Here is a 24,156-nt window from a genome sequence, read left to right as displayed (position 1 = left end):
GGAGCAGCCACATACCAGCACTGCCCACCCTGGCAGGCTGGAGCATGACCACATGCAGAGCTCCCAGTGGGTGCTGCGAGCTGAGGCAGTACCCAAATATTGTGGTTGTCATGGAGCTCCAACGCAACCCACATCCTTTACTCACTGCCCCACCTCAGCTGTTTGCCCACAGCCCGCTTTGATCCCAGTGCTCTGGGCATTGTGGATGATCAGCTGCAGCATCAGCAGGAGCTGTGCATAGCCAGGACACACAGTGTGGGGTTTGCTGCTGCCTTGGGGGTCCTGCGGGAAAATCAGCAGCTTTGGGAACCAGGAAGTAGCTCAAAGTCTTTGGCAGCCTGGGGTCTGTCTGCCCTGGTCCCTGTGCAGAGAAGCTGCAGGTTAAGGACAGACACAGGTGTCCCCATGGCTGAGCTGTTACAGGGCATCAGTTCTGCTCATGCACCCAGAGCCTTTTGCTGTGGGGCACAGCCCCAGCAACAACCTCCCCCTCTTTGCTGAGGGGCACCTGTTCTCTCCTGGGACACTGTTGCCAGTTCTTGACTGGACAAAGCCATGAGCAACCCACTCACACTGATTCTCTCTTGGAGGAAGGTCTGGAGACCTCCAGAGGTAACCACCAGCCGGTTCTGGGTGTTTGAGATCATTAACTTTACCTCCCACTTCAGAGGTGAGTGCCAGGGCTGGTGCCAGAGGCCGGAGGTGTGTCACAGCACCTGGCCACTTTGGGTAGCCCCAGATGGTCAGACACATGAAGGACCCCACTTTGTTATGCCCCCAAACCAGCCCTGTGGCCCCTCCATCGGGAGCTCCACAGGAGCTGCTCTTTCACAGCTCAGACAGAGGCAGGGTGGCAAGGATATCCTGGAGGGGAGAGTCTAGGGTGGGAAGGGCAAGTGTGGAGGCTCATCTGATGCCAGAGTCCAGGCAGATCTCTCCAAGAAGTGTCTTTCCTCTCTCCAGTTTGTCCTGGTAGAGCTCACACATGGCCAGAGAGCCTGGGAGCTGCATGGAAGAGGTGCCACCAGGAGGACTCTCCTGATCGCACATTCTTCCTGCTCCTCATACAGTATGAAAGCAGCTCCCAAAGTGCAGGGCTCAGAGGTGACAGTGCCTGACTGTGAAGTGGGAATTTAAACCAGCCTCTGTGCAGGCCAGCAAGGACCCAGGGGTGCCATCCCACCTGCAGAAGGTGGAGAAGACCTGTAAACTTCTCTCTGGTTTAAGGACGAGGGAGTAACTGGGGGTTGCCACACAAAGGAAGGTGGTTAAGTCTTGATGAAGCCTTATCCTTAGCTTGCGCTGCAGCTCCCCACCAAAGCAGGTGTCTTTGGCTCTGCTTCCAGCTGACAGCTCCGGAGAGGAGCCAGGTAATGTCTGCTGGAGCATCCAGCAGAACTTGGCAGCGGTGGGCAGCGTGGGAGCCCGGCTCCTCTGAGCCGGTAGCAGGTGGAGGAGGAGCTGGGCATGTCGGCAGCTCTCCTGTAGGAGCTCCAGCTGATCCTTGGGCTGCAGAGCCCAAAGAGCCAAGCGATGGCACACGGGGAGAGCCAGGTAAGGGGAGCGCTGAGCCATGGCTGGTGAGTTGCCCACGGGGTCGGGTTGAGCAGGTCAGGTTTCGGTTCCTAAGGGCTGGGGTTTGTTGTGCGTTTGTTGTCACCATGACAGACCTGTTGGGATGGAGCATGGTCCTTGGCCGGCTCCCGCTGTTCCTCACGCAGCCCGGAAAAGGAAGCCCGGGAGGGGGCTGTGACTTGGTCCGGAGCCCACGGGACGGGCAGGAGTTGAGAAGGAGGCTGCACAGGTCCTGTGATGTGGCGGAGGAGCATGCACATGGCCCAGCTCGCCGGGGACCTTTCCCTTCTAATCAAGGTCAGGATGTTCCCAGGCTATCTCCTGCCCCAGGGACCTAAATGAGCCGAACACTCCAGCGCTCACCCCAGACACACCGAGGCCCACACACAGCTGCATCCCCGAGGTGCAGCTTCGGCTGCTGGGCTGGTTCCTCCCGGGGCTGTGCCCCTCACACAGAGTCCGGAGTGCTGTGACCGCTCACGGTGCAGCTCAGAGCTTGCAGGAGGGCACAAGCACAACTTCAGAGCACCCTCTGTGCTCACGCTCATCCTCTTCGCCCCTCGCTTCCCCCGAGGCTGGGCACCGCAGCCTCCCGGGAGTCATCCCGTTTCAGGAATGAGTCGCTGGCTCGGCCGCGTCTGGGGTGGGATGAGGTTATGCGGGAACGCCGCTTCTCTAGCGCGAGTTGCTACAAACAGAGGGAAGTGTTTCGGAGATTGTGCAATATGTACACGGTCGCCCCAGCAACAGCGTGTCCACAAGGCATTAGCGGGGCTTAGCTGTGGCTGCTGAGCGATCGGGGACCGGGGTGTGCTGTGTCCGTGCCGGGTGTGCCACCGAGCACGGGCTGCGGTCGTGCCATGCACGGCACCGGGCACAGGAAGGGGGGAGAAGCTCCATCCTCTGGCAGGAACTTCCTTTTCCCCACCCTGCAACTCAAGGCAGCTCACTGAGATGCTCTCAGGACGTGTCAAAAGCAGCGCAGGAACAGACTCACACAAAATCATTTCCCAAAGGAAGGTCCCCTTGACTTCAAAGAGGAAACAAAGAAACTTGAGCCAGGCCCAAGGATGAAAGTAGGCACGACGTGCATCCCATGCCAAGGCGGAGGCTTGGAGCAGGCACTGCGGGGCCTGGCACAGCTGCCAGACAGTGGCCAGGAACTATGACATGATTTCAGAGGACTGTGGAAAGCTGTCATCCTGAAAATCATTGCTTCTTTCTAATAGAAAGCCACAGTGTCTTGTGGTGGAAACAGCTGGTCCAGGGCACTGCCTCCAGCTCATGGGAGAGTTCACACCCTGGCAAAAACCTTTTATTTAGTGCTGGTGAAGGGGCTTGAGGATGTCAGACTTCAATGTGTCTGCAGCAATGCTGAGCTGAAGGCATCAGGACTTCTGCTGTCAGGACCTTAACCCAGCTCTCTTATGGTCTTGGGCTGCAGCTTGTGGTCACTGCAACCCTCTGGTGCTGAGCCCAGGACAGCTCTGCCCACATGCTGGACTCTGCAGCAGCACCCTAATGGGACTCATTCCTTCGGCTTACTGCCACAGGTCTGCTGTGGACCTTCCTCAGGCAGAGCAGCAGAAATGCCATTTGCACTTGAGCCTGCAGGGTAGCATCATTTAAGGCCCAAGAGGACAAAAGCAAGGTTGGGAAGGAGAGTCCAGGACCTAAAACCATCTCAACCTCACCATTTTCACTCTTGGGTGCCCACTGTGCATCTTCAGCAGTGTTCCTTTGATGTGGTTGTGGCAAAGACATAAAGCCCAGCCCATTTCAATCACCATGTGGCACACACAACCCTCCTGCTGCCCGTGAGCTTTTGGAGATCAGAGTCCAACACTGGCAGTGCTGGGAGCCCGTCCTGCCAGAGCCTGGCTCTTGGCTCAGCACCCAGCTGCTCCAACGCACGGACACAGGTTAGCATGTTTGGCAGCCTTGAGTTATTCAGCAGAGTGGAGCAAATGTTCCAGCTGAAGGCAGCAGAAGGATGTCCCTGCCCAGGGTCCCCAGGGCATCCTGTTGGCCTCCAACAAAAAGGGTAGGCTCCCACACCTTGCAGAGAATCCTGCAGGGCTGGGAAGAACCAGTACATCCCAGCAGCTTATGGGGCTCTGCACTGGTTGTTGGGGGCTCTGGGGGCAGAGACCATTCTCAGCTGGGCATCTCTGTGTGTGACAGGGGAATCTGAGGCTTGCAGGCTGTTCTTAGTAGGACAGGGGGCAGGTGAGCACAGCCTGGGAAGGGAGGAGGACTAAACACTGAACCTCGGGGTGAGCCCCAGGCTCCTGGAGAGAGGGTCATGTCCCAGAAAACTGTAGGACATCCCCTTCCCTCCCATCTTGAGCCCGAAATGTGGCACCTCAGGACATGTGTGACCTTTCTTTCCCTGGACATCTGACAGCCCAGGAAACCCAGTTCCCCTCAGCCCAAAGAGCACAGCAGCCTTTCTGCAGCACAGTGCAGAGCTGGCTGGGCCTCCTCCCTCTGGTGCTCACCCTGCTCCAGCACAAAAACCAGGCTGGGTTACACAGCTCAGGGAGAAGGTGGTCTGATCCCTACTCCTCAGGGAAGACACTCTCATCTAACACCCAAAAGGCCCTGTGGAGAGGGGACTGCTGTCACCCCCACACCAGTTACAGTGCTGAGCCCTTCTGGGACTCCAGAGGCTTGGGGAGAAGCGAACCAAACAGCCTGGGGATCATCAGCTGGGCAGAGCCAGGAATGGCTGCAAAAGAAAAGAGGAAACTATTTAGCAAAGAGTATAGAAAATTTTATTGTGGCCAGAGCTACTGAAGAGCTCCATACATGATTTTGGGACTGATTCTGCAAGGACAGAGTAAGAAAACACACAAGCTCTGCTCAGGGGCACCTGCTGCAGAGAAATTACTAATGCTTTGTGGTGGAGGGACAGTTGGCCTTGGAAAACCATGAGCCCAGCATTGCTGCAGGATGTAGTTTCCTTGGATGACAGTGGACATGAGGAGAAACAACAGGAAGGACTTTGTCTAACTGGGACCCATGGGTGAGCAATGCTCTGGTCTCTGCAGACACCCAGTGCCATGGCTGCTGGCCCACACTCACCTGCTTTTCTAAAGGGTCACACGGCCAGCAGGTACCACTGGCCACAGCAGCCAGGGAAGCTGCAAGGAGTGTGACCACAGGCCAGCCCTTCCTGCAAACTGAGACAAAATTACTTCAACAGCTACATGAGACTTCACTTTTTCTGATCAACAGATCATGTAATTTGATGAAGAGTCAAAGCTCCTCATCCCAGTTCTTTCAGGAGACAAAAATCAGACAACAGAGAACAGTGTTAAGGCAGCCCTTTAAAACACCTGCAAGTCTTTCTCCCAGGCTAGTCTCTCCCACCAAGGCTGGGAGTCCAGCCTGCCTGTCCAGTGCTGGCTGTGCCCAAAGAGCCCTTGTCCCCCGATCCCCTGTCCTGCTCTGACCCAGTTCTAAGGAATGGTCTCAGACTGAGCTAGACAAGGGGAGAACAGCTTAGCTTGACTCTCACAGCACCCTGCTTTGTCCTGTCCTTCCCTAACTGGCACCTACCATAGCCTGGAGAAAGGTCAGTTGTGCCTTCCATGCATCAAAACATTTGGAAGAGTGATGAAGACTCCCCTGGCTTCCTTTTCTTTGCTGGTGCACCTGTTTGTTCACAGAATCAGCAGGGTGATGTGCTGGGGATATCTGGAAATGTGCATCCAGAAACGCCAGTGCTGCTGCTCAGGGCTGTGCCAAATCCTGTTAGACATGGCCATGCCAGTGGTAAAGCCCATGGAGACGTGTGTGTAGCTGCTATCTGGGCTCTGAGATTAGATGGCTGCTAGGCAGATCTGGGCTTGCTGGAAGACCAGCCTCAGCACTCAGCCAGGAATCTGGAACGGGGCATGCTGCCTGGGGAAGCCACAAGGGCAGGGAGAGCCCAGGAGCTCTAGGATGGTAACCCAGACAGCTCTCTGCAGCTCACCCCCAGCACAGGGTGCTGTGGCTCAAGGCACTGGCCATGTGCCCCCGTCTGCTGTGGGATCTTTCTGCACTACACATACCTCAGGCTTGGCTGTGGACTAACACAGATCTGGCAGCTCAGGAACTGGAAAGGTTTCAGGGCCTGCTGTATCCCAAAACTTCTGAAGAGAATGCTGCAGCATGGGGCACCCCAGACTGCTGGGAGGGGGGAGCAGGCCAAACTATGCTGCCTTACAGAGAACATGCTGGCGGTGGACTTGGCTTGAAGGTGCACAGTGGAGAGCGGTATAGGGATGGGGCAATCCTGAGGTTACTCCCTGACCACCTGCTGAAGCCCCTGAGCATGATCCAAAGACTGACAGGGTGTAGGCAGATGGGAAATACAGCTTTCAGGGTGCAGGGAACGGCAGAGGTGCAGCCTTGTTCTTCCCCATATACTCTGCTGTGAAGTTACTGCAGTACCAGTGTGCAGAGGGCCCAGAGGGGTGGGCCCTTTCCCAGGGAAAGCACTTGAGCTCTCTTGAGCAACAAGTCTACCTCAGGTTTGCCACCTTGCTGCCTCTTGCCTTTGGTTGAGGATGAGAAATGTCCCACTGCAGCCTGACAGCACGTGCACAGTGAGGGGCGAGTCCTGTAGGCCTCTACACAGCACTAATGCCGTTCCCAAAGGCCATGGCTTTGGAAGGATGATCCCTAGGCCGCTGTGGTGCTTGTCCTTATGTCCTTTGAGCATGGATCATATGTGCCCACACGCTGCTTGCTGGTGCATTTTCTGTGGTCAGGCTCGGACGTGCTCTCACTGGGCTGGGGCTGAGGGACAAGAGGTTCTCCACTGCTCTTACTTACAAAGACAGCAGGCATCTTAGAAAAAAGTTCCAGGTCTCGTTCCACATGTCTGTCCTGTTGGCAGCTTCTCCTTTTGCTCTTGTGCTCAGAGTACAGATTCTTCCTCCTGACTCCTCTGGGATTGTCTGTGGACAAGGGATAATGTTGAGAGTTGCTTGAGTTATTCTTAGGAGACCCTTGAAGGACTGTGTCCCCAAGGTGAGTCTGAGCCACAGGAATCTCATCCATGGACTCAGCAGACTCTGAGTGATAGTCAGCAGGGAGTCCTGCTGCCTGGATGAGGCCCATGCTACTGGGGGACACAGGAGCTCTCAGAGGAAAAGCTGGCACTAAGAGGTGAAGGCTGTGGGAAGGTGAGGTGGCAGCAGCCATGGCTGGGAACTCTGCAGATGGAAATAAAGGGAGAAGAAAGCTTAAGGGGAGAGAGATCTCTCAGCCCCACAAACACATCAACAAGCTCAGGAACTCTGCTATGCCTGATCCACTAGAGTTAAAGCAAATCATACATATATTTATGCCAAATTCAGCAGAGAAGCTGACTGGTGCACTCTCACCTGACTGGGGATCTGGGAAGGAGGGCTGAGGTGTACCATGTGCTTTCCATCTGCTGTCCGTTGCTGAGGAAGAAGCTTTCTGCATTTTCTTTCTTCTTTTCTTCTGTTGCTGTGAAAGCAAGTGGCCCAAGAGAAGGGAAGTCACTTCACCAGCCCAAAGTAACGAGAATTTTTTTACTTGTTACCTCTTTTTAATTCTTCCTACTTTGAATAACAAGCTCTAGGTATAACCAAAGTCCAAGAATATTTTATCGTTCAAGACTGAGCTACTATGAAGCAGTCATAGAGAACAGGCATTTAATGAACACACACCCACACATTATCTGCCTACAGTGCCCCTCTGTGTGTAGGTACCTTTAAGCAGTTGCCTCATTAAGCTGTTGCCTCATTAAGCTGGGGGTTGTACGAGACGCTGGTCACTTGCATTTGTAAAGCCAAACTGGAAGAGGGGACCAAAACTCACAAAGCACAGGATGTCCCAAGAAAGGGACAGTCCTTGTCCCAAATACAGTATAGCTGAAAAGGATTTTTTCTTACCATCTAGATGGCAAGACTGATTAATAAGCTTGGAGGAAAGAGGAAAAGCACCACCACCTGCCATTTGAGCAAGAGGAGAGAACATGTGGATGCAGATACATGAATCTCAGGAGCCCAGTCCAAGACTTTGGAGAGCTGTTCCATACACTCAAGCTCCACATCCACACACACCATCTTTCCCTGGGCAGGTGCTTTATCTGAACATTTAAACTGTTGGATTTTGCTCTACAGTAACATGCAGAGCTTCTTCCATCAACAAACAGTACAGACAGAGTCACTGAGCTGCACTGGGGCAGCAAGGCATTGGATTACAGCTGTGTTACAGCTGTGAGCTTATGAGGGAACTGTAGGATAGCTCTGATCAGGCCTTTAAGCAGAGACAGGAGAACATCACCTGGATTTGGTGACTGCAGGGCACAGCCACAACTGCAGACACACACTGAGGGGAGGCAGGGGGTGAGCAGGGGGTAAGCACAGCCTGCTCTAGAGTGAGCATGGCCTGGGTGAGTTGTCAGCAGCAGGTTGGGTGTGTGGCAAATCCTCCTTACCTGGGAAGGGGCCACAGAGTGAAGAGATGGGGGCTCAGGGGATGAGCTCTGCTTGGGGTCACCTTCTTGCTTGTGTACATAGAGCTTTGGAAAGCTAAAAACACAGCAGACACACAAAGTGATTCCCTAAGACAGGACTTAAGTCTGATGCCCTCTTTGCTTGCACAAAAACACCAGCCTGACCACAGCCTCCCCCGCCTTACCCAACATTCCCAGCAAAACTGCAGGGGAACTTTTCCTGCACAACTGTGCAAAATAAGAAGGAAATCTCCAGGGACACAAGTTAACAGGAAAGGATTCATTAAGAGGCAAGGATCCTGTTTTCCCCTGAGTGCTTGCCTGTGTTATAAACTTGTAACTGTTGTGATGCATCTCTGGACAACCTGAAATCATGTAACTATAATGAGCTCAATATAGGAGTTACAGAACAAATCAGGCAGCCTTAAAATCATTTTAATATAAAACAATTAATAGAAATCTGTTTCATATAAAATATTTAATATAAAACGGCCTAAAGAGAGTATTCTAGGAACTGTATTTTCCCAGAGGAGGGAAGGAAAGTATTCCTGCAAGTATTTACCCTCCTGAAACTCAAAGATTTCACCATGCCTTGGTCAAAATACTGGTGTTCCCTATCCTCCTAAGTACTTTTGTCTTAGGCCCTACCAGTGACCTTGATAACAATTTCCCATTCACCACACATGCTGCTGGGAGGATCTTATCCTCAACTTTTCTCACCTTTTTCCTGAAGTTACTGTTGAGAATTCCTCTACTTGAATTCCAGGGTCTGTATAGCCAGGATTACCTGACAATAAGTCTGCTTCCTGGAAAAAAAACCCAAACCCAAACATTTTCAGACTAATACGAACACAGAGGGGAGAAGAGGGATTTTCATTACAGATGTATTCTTTTTCCTCATGGCAGACTTTTTTTTTGTCCTTACAGGTAGCACAGCAGGAATCTGCTGCTTAAGAAGATGGAAAGCCAAGACTGGCAAAATTAGAAGTCTTCTATTCATTTATTTAGTCCAGCCAGGATTTCATGTGACTCAAAACCAAATCACACTTACAGAGGTCAACTTAGTCATTTCTTGGGACCACATTCAAAATACCACTTAAAGCTTCCATTAGTTACACAGTTCAATCTGAGGAGCTATGCAGTGAATGCATAATATGTCTTTTAAATGCAAAATGGAGGTGAGGAAGATGGAAGCATGCAACATACAGGAAAAACATTAAGTGTTTTCTGCTTCTGGTGTGATCCTGTATGGCTAAGACCTGCTGATTTTTAAAAATGAGTGTGATATATTGCTTATTTGCCTCAGGTATAGATGAGTTCAGAGTAATGACAGCTGAACTTGAAAACTGTGTATTTTCAGAAACCTTACAAGAATAAGCCTCCAAAATCCAAGTGCTGTGTTACAGGAAAGGACCCCAGTTCTCCCTCAAAAGCACCCAGTTAAGATGGTCAGAGTACCAAGGGATGAAGGGTATGAAGCCCTGCTATCAAAAAAGGATAAACCATGCTCAGAAGAACCTTGACACCACTTATCAGCTGCTCTTAAACTTGAATAATCATCAAGATAACTTATTTGCAAGTATTTCAGTGTGCAGTAACTATAAAGATATTTTAAAGTAACTTTCAGGTTAAGATGGAGGGGTTTAAAACGTGATAGGCATTAGCTTCAAAAATAGCTAAAACAAGCTCATGAAGACCTATTTTTCTGAACAGCCTGATCAGCAAATTTGAGAAAATGAAGTCAAAGCTGGACATGCCACAAATGGGCTCCTGAGAGATCCAGGGCCTCTGCACTTCAACAAATTCATAAACAATCAACAAAAGAGCAGAGCAGTGAGAAGCCTGGTGATGACAGTCCCTGATGTAAGGCATTAAAAATGAAAGCCAGCCGCAAAGAGCTGCAGAAGATCTTTGCAGTATTGAATTACAGGGTAGTAAAATGGCACCAAAAAATCAATATTGCTAGAGGTAAAGATGGAAAGTGAAGCATGTGGGAAAAGTAGTGTAAATGTTATATACAAAGCAACAGTCTCTGAACTAGAAAAGAATCCATGGAGCTGCACATTCAGTGGCAGCTAAGAAATAATTTCAGATATTAGGAATAAAAATGAAAGGCAAATAAAAAAAGAAAATAAAAAGTAATTTCAGCTGTTTTATAGATGGTAACACAACATTTGAAGGGGATTGGTTTAGGAATCAAAAACATGACTTTCTGATTTAAAAATTTATCCAAGTGCAAGGTTAATAATCTGCAGAAATTTACTACATGCATTCAATTAGAATTTGTAACTCAAGTCAGATCATCACTCATCACCAATTGAACACAAAGTGTGCACAAATGTCTCCTCAAAGCTCCTTGGGGACACTTACAATCAAGATTTACATTCAGGCCTCATGCACCTGAGTCACAAGTGAGTGTACAGCCAGGAGATGCAGGTCTTTTCAGAGGAAAGCACGTCATGGCTGAAATGAGCTGCAGCAGGAGACATCCCACTGCACAGAATAACTGAAAACAATCAGGATTCAATGTCCACAGCACACAAACAGGACTGCAGGACTGGCATTTCAAGGGAGCTTAATAAATGATTCATCTTGAGAATAACATGGACAATTTCTTTCCAAGCAGGGAATGAAAGAGCCTTTTTAAATCCATTTTGTTCATTTCAGCCTTCTATAAATAATGTAGAACCAAAGCAGCCACATAAATGAAAGTAAAGCGTTAGAGCTGACTATGAAAACAAATGAGACTCAATCAGTAGAAAATACAATGTTCTCTCACAGTGTGACACAAACTACAACCACAGCACAGACTCCAAGCCTCCCTCTGCTACCAGGCATGTAACAGGAGAATCAACATCCTCCCACTGCAGCATCAAGACAAGCCACCCTTTGCAGCTGGGTTGTCAGGATTCAGCTGCTGCTCCTGCTGAAAGCAGACTGCTGGATTGACAGACTGCCCAAGTTGTGCCCCTGTGCAAATCCTGGCCCCATTCACCAAATTCCAGCTGTGACCACCCCAAGGTCCATGGTTTACAAGGCCAGGTTGGATTCAGCTCCCTTGCCCACTGCAGCTGCCCTTATCAACCTCTTCAGTGACAGGAAGTGCCCTGAAGTGCTGGCTGGCTGGAGGGGATGCAGAATTGAACAGGAAAAATGTTCTTGTTCCAAGGAAAGTGGGTCTGTTGCAAGTGTTGAGGCTGAGAGTGAAGACTAAGTTCATCTTACATTGACACTGGAAGAAAGAAACAATACTGAAAATGTAAGGGAAGCTGAATAAAATCTGTGTTTAGTATTTAAAATCAAACCTCACCAACCTGAATCAGTTTCCAAAGCAAGTTCAAAGCTTTAGGAATGTGAGAAGAATCACATCCCAGCTGGCCTCATATGAAAGCCAGCTCCCTGGAATGAATGCAATTATGCATTAAAGCATAGGATTTGGTTTAGTTTATATTTCTTTGGACTGCAAATGACTACAGAAAAAATGGTTACTTGCACATCCTGCTTTAGGTATGGTAATAGAGGCAAAGGCTCAATGTGGCCAACTGTTTTGCATTTTTTGTGACATCTGAACCACTTAAATGTGCAAAATTAGGGCTTTTACTTTGTGGGTCCTAAAGGTACATAAGAATCCTTTATCCTGAACAAGAATCCTTTAACCTGAACATAGCTGAAGACTTAACCACAGACCTACACGGAAAACTGAAGCCAAAATCAACACCCAAGCTTGAATAAGGCTCAAAAACAAGCATTAAAGGGGAAATGCATGTTTCTTCTTAGTCCCTAAAATGAATGAACAGTTCAGACAAAAGTGGGAAGAGGATGATTTCCATTTTATGCTTACAACATGTTGGATCAATTACAAAGGGTTGCAGTGTTTAAGCTAAAGAAGGCTGTATTCAACACAGCTCACAAAAGGCAAGTCACTTGGTGTCCTCCTACTCCAATCTATTTGTTTGTGTTTATCTCTGGTTGCTATGTAAGAAACAAGGAAAATCTGGTGGGTTAACATTTTTCTTAACAATGTTACTGGGCATCATCCAGTCTTTCTTGTTCCCCAAGGTACTAACTGCAGTCCTGAAACATCAAACTCCTTTTCACCCTGCTCCTTCCAGGCTTGCTGCTTCAAATTAACCATATTCACACATTTCTACATAAGAACCAGTGCAGACAGGAGACCATCATTGAATGCCAATCCCCAAATGTGCACACATACATGAAGTCCACCCCTGTTCAAATACATTTTAAGTATTAATTAAAATTCAGTAATGAGATGATTAGAGCTAATGCTTTATTATTGCTTTAATTTTCATAGTAAGCAAAGCTCTGTGAAACAAAGTGCCAAATATTTTTGTTGTTATGGAAACCTCTGTTTAAACTGGAAGTTCAACTTTTCCAAAACAGTAAAAAATATATATGAAAAGCTTCATATTATACAAAACTGAATGAGCTCACTTTCCCCTTTGCTTTGATAGGGAAGAACTATGGATGAACCCAGAGAGATCCCAGTATCTCTACACAGAATACTTGGATGAAGCTTTTATTTAATTAATTTCTTATGAAATATAGAACTGTTTGTATAGTAGATAATTTACTTGCATAAAATGAAAAGTTACACATGACTGAGAATCACAGAATAATTTAGACTAGGAATAATTTCTGGAAGTTTTTAGTTCAATCCCCTGCTAAAGTCAGTACGGAACATGTTCAGTCAAAATTTGAGTTAATCCAATAATTTATTTTGCCTTGTAGCAAAATAAATTACACTGAACCTCTCAATTCAGAGCCTGATATATCTGCCTCTGCAGAGTCTAGCAGCATTTAAGAGCTTGTAGAACTCTTTTTACAGAGATATAGATCAACATGGTAATAACATCATGGTAATAACAAGGACCCTTATCACTGTATAGACTCATTCCAAAGAAAAGCACATATCTGGGTCATTTCTTAAAAACTGGTGTCCTTTTCACTTTCAAGATGGTTAAATTATTGGTATTATTAGCTGCTCAATTATTAGCCCCAGTTTCTCCAGCCTTAGAGCCTGTCTCACTTGAAGTCATGACACAAGCCCCCAAGATGTGCAGTGCCACCCAAACAGATGGTCCTGTCCTTCTTAGGGACAGGATTCTTCCCACTCTTCAGTCACCCTCATTTGTGCTAAGCCAGGCATTTATGTGACTGCTTGGTGAACCAAATGGGAGGGAGCTGGGCCAGCTCAACTATTTTTTTAATAAAGTTTATTGTTACTCAGATGAGTTCCCCCACCCTGTCCTAACGAACAGCTGTGCTGGCAGAAGAGACAAGATAGTGCAGGGCCCAAAACAAGTGGTGGAGGAAGAGAGTGGGTGGGATTGATTCCTTTGAAAGCAGTACTTGCTTACACCTAAAGTGTTCATGGAATTACAGGCCTTGCGCTCTCTCACATCCTACTCAACTCCATCAAAGTATGTCTGAAGTCTTATCTCTAGCAACTGCCTTTAAAATATGGAGCTGAAGAAAGTGAAGTAAAGTTTACACTGCAAACAAGCAAGACTGTTTTTGAGAAATGGACTGAAAGTAGGATGAGTACCTGACTGGGTCTCACTTGGGAGGAACAAGACTCCTGTTTCTTGTCCACCTTGTCTGGCTGCTGCTGGGGACGCTGCTGCAGGATGTACTCGTACGTAGACAGCTTGTGCCACACTGAAAGGGACAAAAGAGACCTGTCAGCACAGGAAAGGCCCCTCCCTGACTGCACTTACACAAGCAGGCTGGATGACTGTACAATCAAATAGTAACTATAAACATGAAAAACTGATAATCTAAGCCAAAAGTACCTGTGCACTGTACATCCTACTATATTCTTTATTGTCACCATCACAATGCTTTCTTAAAGTCCTGCTATTCTAAAGTCTCCTAGAATGGTACAGCCTTCTATAGCAATTTGTTCAGTTCATTTCAGAGCAAATCCATTATTCATGTCCAACAGGGGTAAGATCTGTACTGTACAAAAAGCTCAGTGAGCAATCGGAAGGTATGTGGTGCTAAATGGAGAGAAGAAATTGAGCAGGTTAGTGTGTCCTGTAGTGACTGAGACACTTAATGTGCAAACCAGAGAGCACCAAATGCACAGCTTGCTTCGTGCCAAACAGATGTGCCCAGAGTTCACATGTCCCTGACTTTATGAGCCCTCCAGGTCCCCATGCAAACACATCTGCTCCCATGAATGACCAAAAGCATGTGACATTTCTGAGCAACTTGGTTTCTTCATGAGACCCAAAATCTTATGAGAGTCTAAAACGCAGACATTCTTCCCATAATGACCTTAAGTAGTTTTAGAGAACAAACCCCAGAAACAGATGTTGAAGGGTTTTAGTGCACAGCCTGGTAGTTACTCCTCCTTTTTTTACAGAAGCACAGCAGTTAAAGAAGATGCCTAGGATCATCTGGACTAAAATCCTCCCTCTACCTGAAGATGTTTTCATCAGTGATATCTTACCTCTCAAAACCATGCCCTGAACACAGGACTGCTTCACAGAGAAGTGGGGGAGAGCAGAGGAGAGGTGCCCCTCTGCTAAAGCAATCACCTTATGAAGAAATAAAAATTCAGGATCTTTTTGGCCAGGAAGAGAGAACATAGAGATGAATGTGAGTCTGCAGCCAAGTGATTACTTAACAGGGACAGTGCAGGCTGCTGGCAAGTGCTCCTAGAATGGCACCCTTTGCTTTCTTTGAAAAACAGAATATTGCTTCATAAGGAAAGGCTTATCAACCATTTTTAATTTAGATTTTGTCGGTTTCTGAATACTTACAGTGTAACTTTTTAAATATTTTAATAGAGCTATTTAGTTAAAATACTTCATTTTTTGGCCACATAACACTGCAGCACATAACGTGCAAAATACGATCACAGTCTGTGAATAACCCTATATGCTTTCCTATATTCCCTTCCTATTCCCTACTATTTTTTTTTTATTCTGCTATCAGCCTCACAGTATTGAAGTGCCCTGCTTCACCAAATGCCTCTAGAACTGAGTCTGAATCAGGACTAGTAATTTTGAATACACGGACCTACTATTTTGAGAATAACCTACTTCCTTTGAGTGATCACAGTGAGTAGTAATTAAACCCAGGAGAGTAACTCTGAAATTTTCACTGTGCTTGTAACAAAACTAGATACTAAATTTTCAGTTGTACCTGACTTAAGCCATTTTTTATGGGAAGCCTAAGGGCAGTACCACTCACATGGGTGCTATTTAATTTCTGTAATTTAATTACTGGAAAAACAGTGACCAACAGTAATTACATTTGAATTGGTAAAGTGTATTTCTAGTCCCAAAAGAGGGTAGACAGTTCATTACAACACTGTCTACCTTAAAGCATTCAGAGGAGACTATTAACAATTACAGGTACGAAATAAGAGGAGTTTAAGTTCAGACATACTTTGTCTATCTCCCTGAAACCCAGCTGTAAGTGCAAATGCAGTGGTTAAGTGCAATGCAGACGCATATGAAGCACACCATATAGGCTTCAGGGTGGTAACATCCCTCTTTAAAGCAAGGGCTTACACACTACATTCTGCACAGCTGGGAACAGTTTCATTAGGGCAGCAGATTATAATGTAATTAATTCTTAAAAAAAAGAAGCAATAATTCTGTTTCTATGTAAGTAATAAAGATTTAGAATTAGACCAAAAGTAGAAGTTAATTTGGCTCTAAATTTATTCTGAAAAAGGAGAAAGAATCACCCCAAGACAAGAGCAGCAAAATCTTCCCCAAGCCCAGAGCAGAACTAGTGGTACACAACGGAGGTTTCTGTCTGGCAGATAAAGCAGGTCACTGTCTCAGGCAGGGAGCACCCTCTTGTGGAAGCTGTACACAAGGACAGGATAAATATCACTCAGGACTAAACTGAATATTCCTTTTCCATCCAGAAGATACCTACCTGTAGTGACCCCGGCTTTGTTATGCTTTTGTCTTTCCACGGTGCTAGATCAACCTTTTACATCTCCAGGCAGTGACATTGACCCAGAAAGGCCAACTGTCAATTCTGCCAAGGAAGTAAAATTGCAGTGTGCCCAAATTTCAGTCAAGCTCAAAGAGGCTCTAGAAGGAAAACGACTGTCAGTGTCCTCACTGAGTGCACTGTCCATGCCAGCTGAGGAACACTCACCTATCGAACACTACACTTCAGCAATGCAACTGTTTTGCTTCTGGAGCTGTGCTGGTTTGTGCTGACCTAGTTTGTGTTGGCATCTGTAGGTCTGTTAACTGAGAACCTGAAAATCCATCCAAGGATCCTCTGTAACCGCTGTCCTCACTTCTCTTCCACCACATCCCTTCTTCCCTAGTTCTGGCACCACCAACTACTGCAAATGTAAGATCTTTCCCTATCGTTACTTTCATCAGCAGCCAAAAAGCATTGGCTTAATTTTAGACGATGGCTGAAAAAAGGTTTTTGATGCCCATCTGTACATAAACAAACATAAATATCCTTTCTTGACAGTGAAACAAGCAGTAGATCTAAAGAGGAGGCTTTCTGAAAGCCTCTTCCTCTAAATTACACAAGTCTTCTTGTATCAATATGGTAGAATTTCCATAAAGGGACCTTAACCTGGATGGCAGTGCTCCAGTCAGAAATTTAACTCAGTACATCTCCATTTCTCTGGGGTAAGGGAAATACATGCTCTCTCACACAACAGAAGTCCTGGGGAGCACAGTGAGGAGACTCACAAAGGCCATATGCAAAATCAATCTGAATCTGCCATCACCGGCACCAAGCTGGGATTGACCAGTTCATCCCAGCTGGCCTCTCCAATACTCTCCCTTGTGCTTTCAGTTTCAGGATAACATAGCTTAAACATGGCTGCAGAGGCCCAACACAAGTTCCACATTACACATGCACTGATAAGCCTACCTGAGAGTGGGGGAAACTCAGAAATATAATGTTAAATCCCAATTTTGTACCTTTTCAACGGCAATCTTGCACAATCAGTGTATATTAGTGACACGGGTGAACACACAGTGAATGCAGGATGAGTAGAAGCTAAGCAAAAATGAAATGGGGGTGTAGATGACAGGAACAAAACACCTACAGAGATAGATGTGAAAGGTCAAGAGGTGGCCCAGCAGGATCATGGTCACTAGGCTCAGAAGAATAAAAATCCCAGCTGTGACCAAAATGGCAGGTGCCCGAGTCTCAACAGGAGATGCAGGAAGAAACACAAACCAGCGGTCCATGTGGTTCCTCAGAGCTGCAAAACAAACAGAGCTGGAGGTAAGTAGATTGTCCAGGTATGAATTATCTCTAAATAAACTTTACTTTATGGAAATCTTGTTAACTCAAAAGTAGCTGCAGACCCATTGTGCCCTGGAGGCCTAAGAAATCTGGTGCCTGCAGGGCTTTTAGGAAGAGCAATTAGATCTGTAAGGAAAGACATTCCATCCAGCTGAGCAGAGATACTCTAACAGAAATATATCATTGAAGCAGTAAAGAATGGAGCTCCTCCTCAGTGGAAGAGCTCACAGAATCCAAACCCTCATCAAGACATGCTGGCTGATTCCCAGGATGCTCATGTGAAGCACTGCTGTACCATCAAAGTGCTGGTCAGAGCGAAGCACCGTGGGGTCGACGAAGAACTCCACAAAGACGTAGAAAGCAACGAGCAGCAGAAGCCCCAGGCCCAGAATGGCAGACAGCACACTGTTCAAAAAGAGCCTGCCAGGAAGGAGAGAGGTCTCAGTGGCTTCAATAACATCACACATACAATTCAATATCCCAGCCTCTAATAAAAGATAGAGACAGCTATCTCAAATTACTGTCACGCTTTCTTACACTTTTGATAGACACTGGTGAACAGCTTTACTTATTTTTTGTTACCCTGAGGGACTAAACTGTGACCCTTTACTGCAACCACGGTTACAAAACAGTCAAGTATATCTAGGACAGACAAAGAGCTCCCTGCACAAAATCAGAAGGCAGTGTAACATGGCACCCAGCAACACCACCACTTTGCTTTCCATGGAGTTTTAGTGCAGGAAAGTAAACTGAGAAGCATCAGTGATAGTCTCCTTACTCTTATCTGAAACCTGGCATGGATTAGAGGTCCCTATATGCTGCCAACTGGCAGGTCTCATAGGGAAAGCATGTGATCTGGATGCAGGTTGTTTCAGATCGGAACAGCACCATCATGGTTCCATTTCTACTCCAGCTCTCAGAAGCACTAAGGACACCCACTTAACATCCTGTAAGCTTTTCCTAATACCACATAATAACTCTATGTTCTCTGTTTTAATTTACAGATGTTCAGCTACAACATTCTAAGTTTAGGAATTTTATCCCTGGTTATTTGAATGTCATGATTATGCTTGTATTTTCTGCCTAATTTTCTCATGACTGATTCTATTCAGCCAGGGGATAAAAGAAAAGTGGTTCTGCATGGCTAAATACCGACTGGACTGAGCTACAGGAGAACCTTGGAAAGAGAAGGAGCCACATCATTAATGCAGTGTTATGCTTCTGTCACAATCCCAAGCTCTTACCAGTAATTCCTTTCTCCCACACAGTTGTTGAGCCATTTGCAGTGATGATCAAAGCCACACACACACTTGTTGCAAGTTCCACAGTGCTTTGACTTGGCACTCCTGCCAAAGGAAGGGTGGCATTAGTGTGGCAGCATCAGTTCACTACTGTGACTTTTCAGTGACTCAAACACAGGGGGATATAGCAGCAGAGATCCTGGTAATAGTGAGTAAACCTTCTACATCAGGAGTACTTTATCTCCCAAACTCATCTGCCACTGTTGGACCACAATCCCAAACACTACAAAATTCACCTTTCAAGGCACTGCACGATTTTTAATTTGGAGATTTTTGAATTCTTATTTGAATCCCTTCAGCAGTTCTACAGAGCTTGATCTTAATGCCTGCCCTCCAAGCATTTCCTGCTACTGGTCAGCATCCAGCCAGACAAGCACACACACACACAAGTTACACACTTTTAGGTAAAACACCAACACCCAGGGAACATGGAACACTACAGCCCTCTCCACACATGAGCAATGAAATAAAACACAAAATCCTGTGCACATTTGACAGAAGGCCCCTACCCAATTACCTGAACCCTGCCACAAGATAAAGTTTAACTTGCACTGTAGCAGTCCAGGGCTCAATTTCAAATCTTACAGTCTGACATTAAGGACTAGTGGTGAAGTGCAATGGTGAAGAAGACAGAGCAGTAGAAAGAAAAGAGAAGATACTTACACATCTACATCACAGACATGGCAGTGATGGTTCTCAATGACATGTGCGTGTTGGTTACGGTTGAAGGTGGCCAGAGGCCCCAGATAGTTTTTTTCTCTCACGTTTGCATCCGCAGGGTCAATGGAGACTGCAGTAAGATGAACAACTAAATGGTAGATAAAACACACTCCTGGACACTGAAGTACACAGTTAAGGACTTAACACGTGTCTTTTAATCCTTAACACACAAATCCCACACAGATGAGAAATTTATGATGTAGAATTCCTTTGTAACAGATTGCAGCATATTAATCTGAGCTTTATTGATAGAGGTGTTTGACTTGTAATAAATGTCCTCTGGAAAAAGACAACAAAATCTACAGGACCATCCCTCCTCATTATGTACCACTCTGCCTTGCAGAAGTGTCCTTCCTAGCACAGGGTGTTTTTAAAAGTTACCTTTACTTACCAGAATCTGACCCCAAGTGCAGACTGCTGACATAGGTCCAAGTTTCTTAGTCCATACAGACTCCTTGGAAAGGAGAGTGGTTAAGGCTGTGCATATGCCCTTTCACAAGATCAGACTTCCAAGAAAAAAAAGTCACATCACGGAAGTAGTATTGATTACCTTGCTTTCCTTTTCCTTAGCCAGAATTCCAAGGAAGAGGAGCACACCTTTAAAGTAGGCTCCTACACAATTTACAGACAGGACTCAGGATTTGTCACTGTTTCTATACACCCAGATGTGCACATCGTTGATCATACTAAGACCCATGGAAAATAGATCAATGCAGTAAGTTAAAAAAGGAGGCCTTTGAGAGGTCCAGCTCACTGGAGCTCTGATGGCTGGTGGAGCAGAACAGGAAGGGATTTGCCTTTGACACAAAAGAGACATTAGTGCTTTATTAACTGGAAGTAAAACTTGAGGAAATATTAATCTGTTGAATTAAGAGTAACTTCAGATTGCATTATGAAGATATTTGGTAGGCAAATTCACGAGGTTTGAACTGTGATAATATCAAGGATTTGAGCAAGCTAAGTAGATGCAAGACCACTGAGCTAATTACATTCATGTCTAAATCATGCAAGTGTAAAAACTAAATCATAAGCAAAATCATCCCAAACACATCAAAGACTTAGAGGCATATCATTTATATATCTGACTTACAGATAAGTGCACATCCCATCTCTTCAGAACAAGGCCTGGTCTTGAGGAAGTTCCTTCCCTGGGCGATAGTACAGGTGGCACTGGGAGTATTGGGAGCACTGGGATTGCTCCCCAGCTGCTCCAGGCTGAACAAGCCATGTGTCCTCTCCTCTAGACCCTTCACTCTCTTCATCATATGTGTATTAACTGCTGCTCAAGACTGTCGCATAGGAGACCTCTCCTCTGAGGTTCACACCACACCACCTTGACTGTCACTCCCAGATTTTCTACTGAATACAGGAGAGGGCCCAGGGAGAACATCCACTGTGAGCCATCACAAGCAACCCACCATACAACCACGAGCATGTAAAGCTGCCTTTCACGACTCATCCAGTCAGCACGGAGAGGTGGGGCTGCCTTCACAACAAGGATGTTTCAGGAGGGGCTTTTTTAGTATGAATTTCTTCAAACCCTGCAGCAGACTTGTAGAAGAATAATATAAAGCAAAGGAGACACATAGGCAGAAGCAGGGAGCAGAAGAGCATCGGAGGCAAGGGTAGTGACCTTAATAGAGAGTGATGAAGCAGACAAGCAGAACATCAGTGACCTAAAGTGAGGATCTCAAAGCAACTGTTTTTAATAGTCAGAAGAAGATCAGGATGATGGTTACAGTTCAGAAGAATATATCTGGCTCAGGTGCTTTTCTCCTATGCTTTCTGTGCTACCTAACAAGTACTGTCAAAACCCCCCAGTGATAGTTTGTACCAGCCCACGTTCTCCTCTAGATCCAAGGATACGATATAACCAGCGGGCAGCCAGTGGCGGGGCAGGAGAGGAACCAGGATTCCAAAGCCAACTAGCGCATAGAAGAGGAACAGCAGCCAGGCAAAGATCTGGAACAGGTGCAGGGGCCAGCTCCAGCCATTTCTTCGAGCGCGTTGGACCTTCACCTCAGGGACAGCTTCGCCCAAATCCTCTGGAGCTATCTTATTATGAGGTTTATTGCAGATATTCATCTACAGAAATCAAAAATGGAAAATGAAATGACATGATACAAAAGTACTGTGACTGAGCCCTGGTGCTGGAGATATGCTCCAAGGTGGACAAAGTTAGAGAGACTAAAATGATGGCACATGCGAGGAGAAACAGCTCTAAGCTCAGAAGCAAGTTCTCCTTTTTTCACTTAGTGGTGGATTATTAGATGCTGCTTTTCACCTGCCACAAAGCCAGGAGAGTTTCTAATAACAGAGAGTTGGGCTGCTCTGCTTCATGGAAAACTTGAGATACCAAGGAGAGCAAACCAGGCAGTAGATCAGGGGCAGCATCCAAAACCGGCACAAAGGAGCTCTGCTGGACCTGAGCTGACTCAAAGTACCTCTGCAGCACTCTGAGCCTTCCTTAGTAACTAAAGAGGATGCGAAATTGACGTCTAACATGATAAACAACTTCAATTAGTCTGACTAACATGCACAGGAGAGTGATGAAAGAAAAGGAGGAGGTCTCTGGCTCACTTGTGGTATTTTTGATAATGGTTCCAGTGCCAGAACAATGCCACAGGGGTGGAAGAGAGCAAGCATGGCAACATGCTGAAAGAGTGAGCAGGACAATTCCAAGCTTGGTATGCCAACAGCCCTTCAGACCCAGGCGAAGGGCTGGAAATGTCTTTTTCAGTCAACTGGTAGAAGAGTGGGTAAGAATAGCCGAGAATGTAATTTATGCTCATCAGCACAGTCTTATCAACAGGCAGGCTGGAATAAAAAATTCCTAACTTCACCCTTCGAAGCAATTAGCAGTATCTGCCTGCATTCATCATTTAAATTGTTACATGGCAACTGGCTCATCACTGATGAGAAATCATTACCAACCATGTAATCCTTTTCTCGTTAGGCTGTTGAAAACTTGCTCGTGCATCACTTTGAGCTACCTGTCACAAAACCCACAGAGAGTATGCCCGTAACGCCTTTCTATCCAGCTCCAAAAAAACACGGAGTATAAAAAACAAGGCATGAAGTCACTGTCAGGGTAGACAGAGAGAGAGGCACCGGGACGCACGGGCAAGCACCAGGGGCCGGGGTCGGGTGAGCGCGTTCCCGGGCAGCCATTCTGGTGAGAGCCGCGTAGACCCCTCCCGCACTCCACCACCTCCCACCCCTCACCTTCTCCCCGCAGAAGCGGCTGACAGCGGCCCCGGCCCTGCCTCATGCCCAGGCAGGGCGCGGGGGCCCCGGCTGAGGCCTCCACGGCAGCTCCCGGCGCCTCCGCGGGCCTCTGGCCGCTGGGCCGGTCGCCATGGCAACGGCTACGGCGGCGCGCAGGGGGCAAAACGTGGCGGGAGCGATCGTTCCGCGGGGATCCGGGAGGAAGGAGCGAGGCTTCGTCCTACACCAGCCCCGGTGTGGGGTCCTCTCACACCCGGGGAAATCCCGCCTACCACACTCCCCAGCCTTCCAAGGGGTCACATTCCATACAGATGGGGCTGGACATGCCCAGTGAGCCAGCGGTGGAGGCTGGTTGTGTGCTAAAGCCATCCCACTCCTGGAAAACTCCATTCCCTGTTATATCAACCAGTCTTTATGGTATGAAAATGTAGTATTTTTGTTAATATATCTATTCAGATTTACACTGTGACGTAATGAGGTTGCAGAATTTTACTGGGGAGTTTGGAATTTTACTGGAGGCTTTGCAGTGGTTTGTGCTTAAGTAAAACAAAGTAAAGGACACAGAAATAAGGATTGCTTTATCAATGAAGGATTAAGGACACCCCTGGGCAACCAGGATAACACAGCATTTGACGGATTTGAAATCCTCCTAGCATCATTTGGTATCAGTAATTCCAGCAAGATGGATTCCAGGGATGCCTGGATCATGGAATCATAGATTATCTTGAGTTGGAAGGGATTCACAAGGATCATCAAGGCCAACTCCTGACCCTACACAGGACTACCCCAAAAATCATACCATATGTCTGAGAGTGTTGTCCAAACGCTTCCTGAAGCCTGGCAGGTTTGGTGCTGCAACCACTTCTGCAATCACCGGAAAAGCAGCAAGAACACTGGGAAAACAGAATCAGAGAAACAGTAAGGTTGGAAAAGACCTCTAAGATCATCGAGTCCAACTACTAACCCAGCACTGCCATGTTCACCACTAAACCATGTCCCCATGTGCCACATCCACACACCTTATGAACACTTCCAGGACTGATGATTTCACCACTGCCCTGGACAGTCTGTTCCAGTGCCTGACCACCCTTTCCATGAAGAAATTTTCCCTAATATCCAATTTAAACCTCTCCTGGCACAACTCTTGTCCTATCACTTGTTACCTGGGAGAAGATCCGGAGCCCACCTGGCTCCATCCTCCTGTGAGGGAGTTGTACAGAGTGATAAGGTCTCCCCTGAGCCTCCTTTTCTCCAGGCCGAGCCCTCCCAGCTCCCTCAGCTGCTCCTCATCAGATATGTGCTCCAGACCTTTCCTCAGCTCCACTGCCCTTCTCTGGACTCGCTCCAACACCTCCATGTCCTTCTTGTAGTGAACTTTGCAAACTTTTACTGTCGTTAGCAGTCAGTGACGTGGGTGTTAGTGACTACTCCAGTTGTACCTGAAGGTTTGAAGGGTAGAAGAAAACCTGCGCAAAACCCCGTTTGTGGTGTCCGTTTTGGCTGAGACACCTCATGTACAGGGATAAATATTTACCCCGTAATTCCCTACTTTGCATCCCAGCCCGTCGCCGCAGT

At 46.9% G+C, this 24,156-nt stretch overlaps 1 protein-coding gene across 3 annotated transcripts; it reads right to left on the bottom strand.

The window, feature by feature from the left end:
- Nucleotides 1-4,329: 4,329 nt before the first annotated feature.
- ZDHHC1 (zinc finger DHHC-type containing 1) lies at nt 4,330-22,849 on the bottom strand. 3 transcript variants are annotated; one of them, XM_032121989.1, is made up of 11 exons: nt 22,579-22,849; nt 21,220-21,438; nt 19,297-19,472; nt 18,577-18,678; nt 17,628-17,752; nt 17,130-17,288; nt 13,626-13,738; nt 8,780-8,865; nt 8,042-8,135; nt 6,957-7,065; nt 4,330-6,785 (listed from the first exon to the last, which is right to left on the bottom strand). In XM_032121989.1, exons 2-11 carry the CDS (start codon nt 21,436-21,438, stop codon nt 6,250-6,252), a joined length of 1,719 nt encoding a protein of 572 aa, XP_031977880.1. In that variant the 5' UTR covers nt 22,579-22,849; the 3' UTR covers nt 4,330-6,249. The 3 variants fall into 3 exon arrangements, with proteins under 3 accessions (XP_031977880.1, XP_031977881.1, XP_031977882.1); XM_032121990.1 differs by having other exon boundaries at nt 4,330-6,527; nt 22,579-22,841; XM_032121991.1 differs by lacking the exons at nt 21,220-21,438; nt 22,579-22,849 and adding an exon at nt 20,444-21,178 and having other exon boundaries at nt 4,330-6,527; nt 19,297-19,423.
- Nucleotides 22,850-24,156: the final 1,307 nt, after the last annotated feature.

The sequence above is a fragment of the Corvus moneduloides genome, chromosome 12, assembly GCF_009650955.1.
Source record: "Corvus moneduloides isolate bCorMon1 chromosome 12, bCorMon1.pri, whole genome shotgun sequence".
NCBI lineage: Eukaryota > Metazoa > Chordata > Aves > Passeriformes > Corvidae > Corvus > Corvus moneduloides.
This window is presented reverse-complemented; position numbering and strand designations above follow the sequence as displayed.

Coding starts and splice junctions, on each gene's coding strand:
- ZDHHC1 (XM_032121989.1), bottom strand. CDS start 21,438: ATGAATATCTGCAATAAACCTCATAATAAGATAGCTCCAGAGGATTTG. Junction 17,753..18,576: donor GTGGGAGAAAGGAATTACTG/GTAAGAGCTTGG, acceptor CCTTCCTGGCAG/GCTCTTTTTGAACAGTGTGC. Junction 13,739..17,129: donor GACCTTTCACATCTATCTCT/GTAGGTGTTTTG, acceptor TGTCCCTTTCAG/TGTGGCACAAGCTGTCTACG.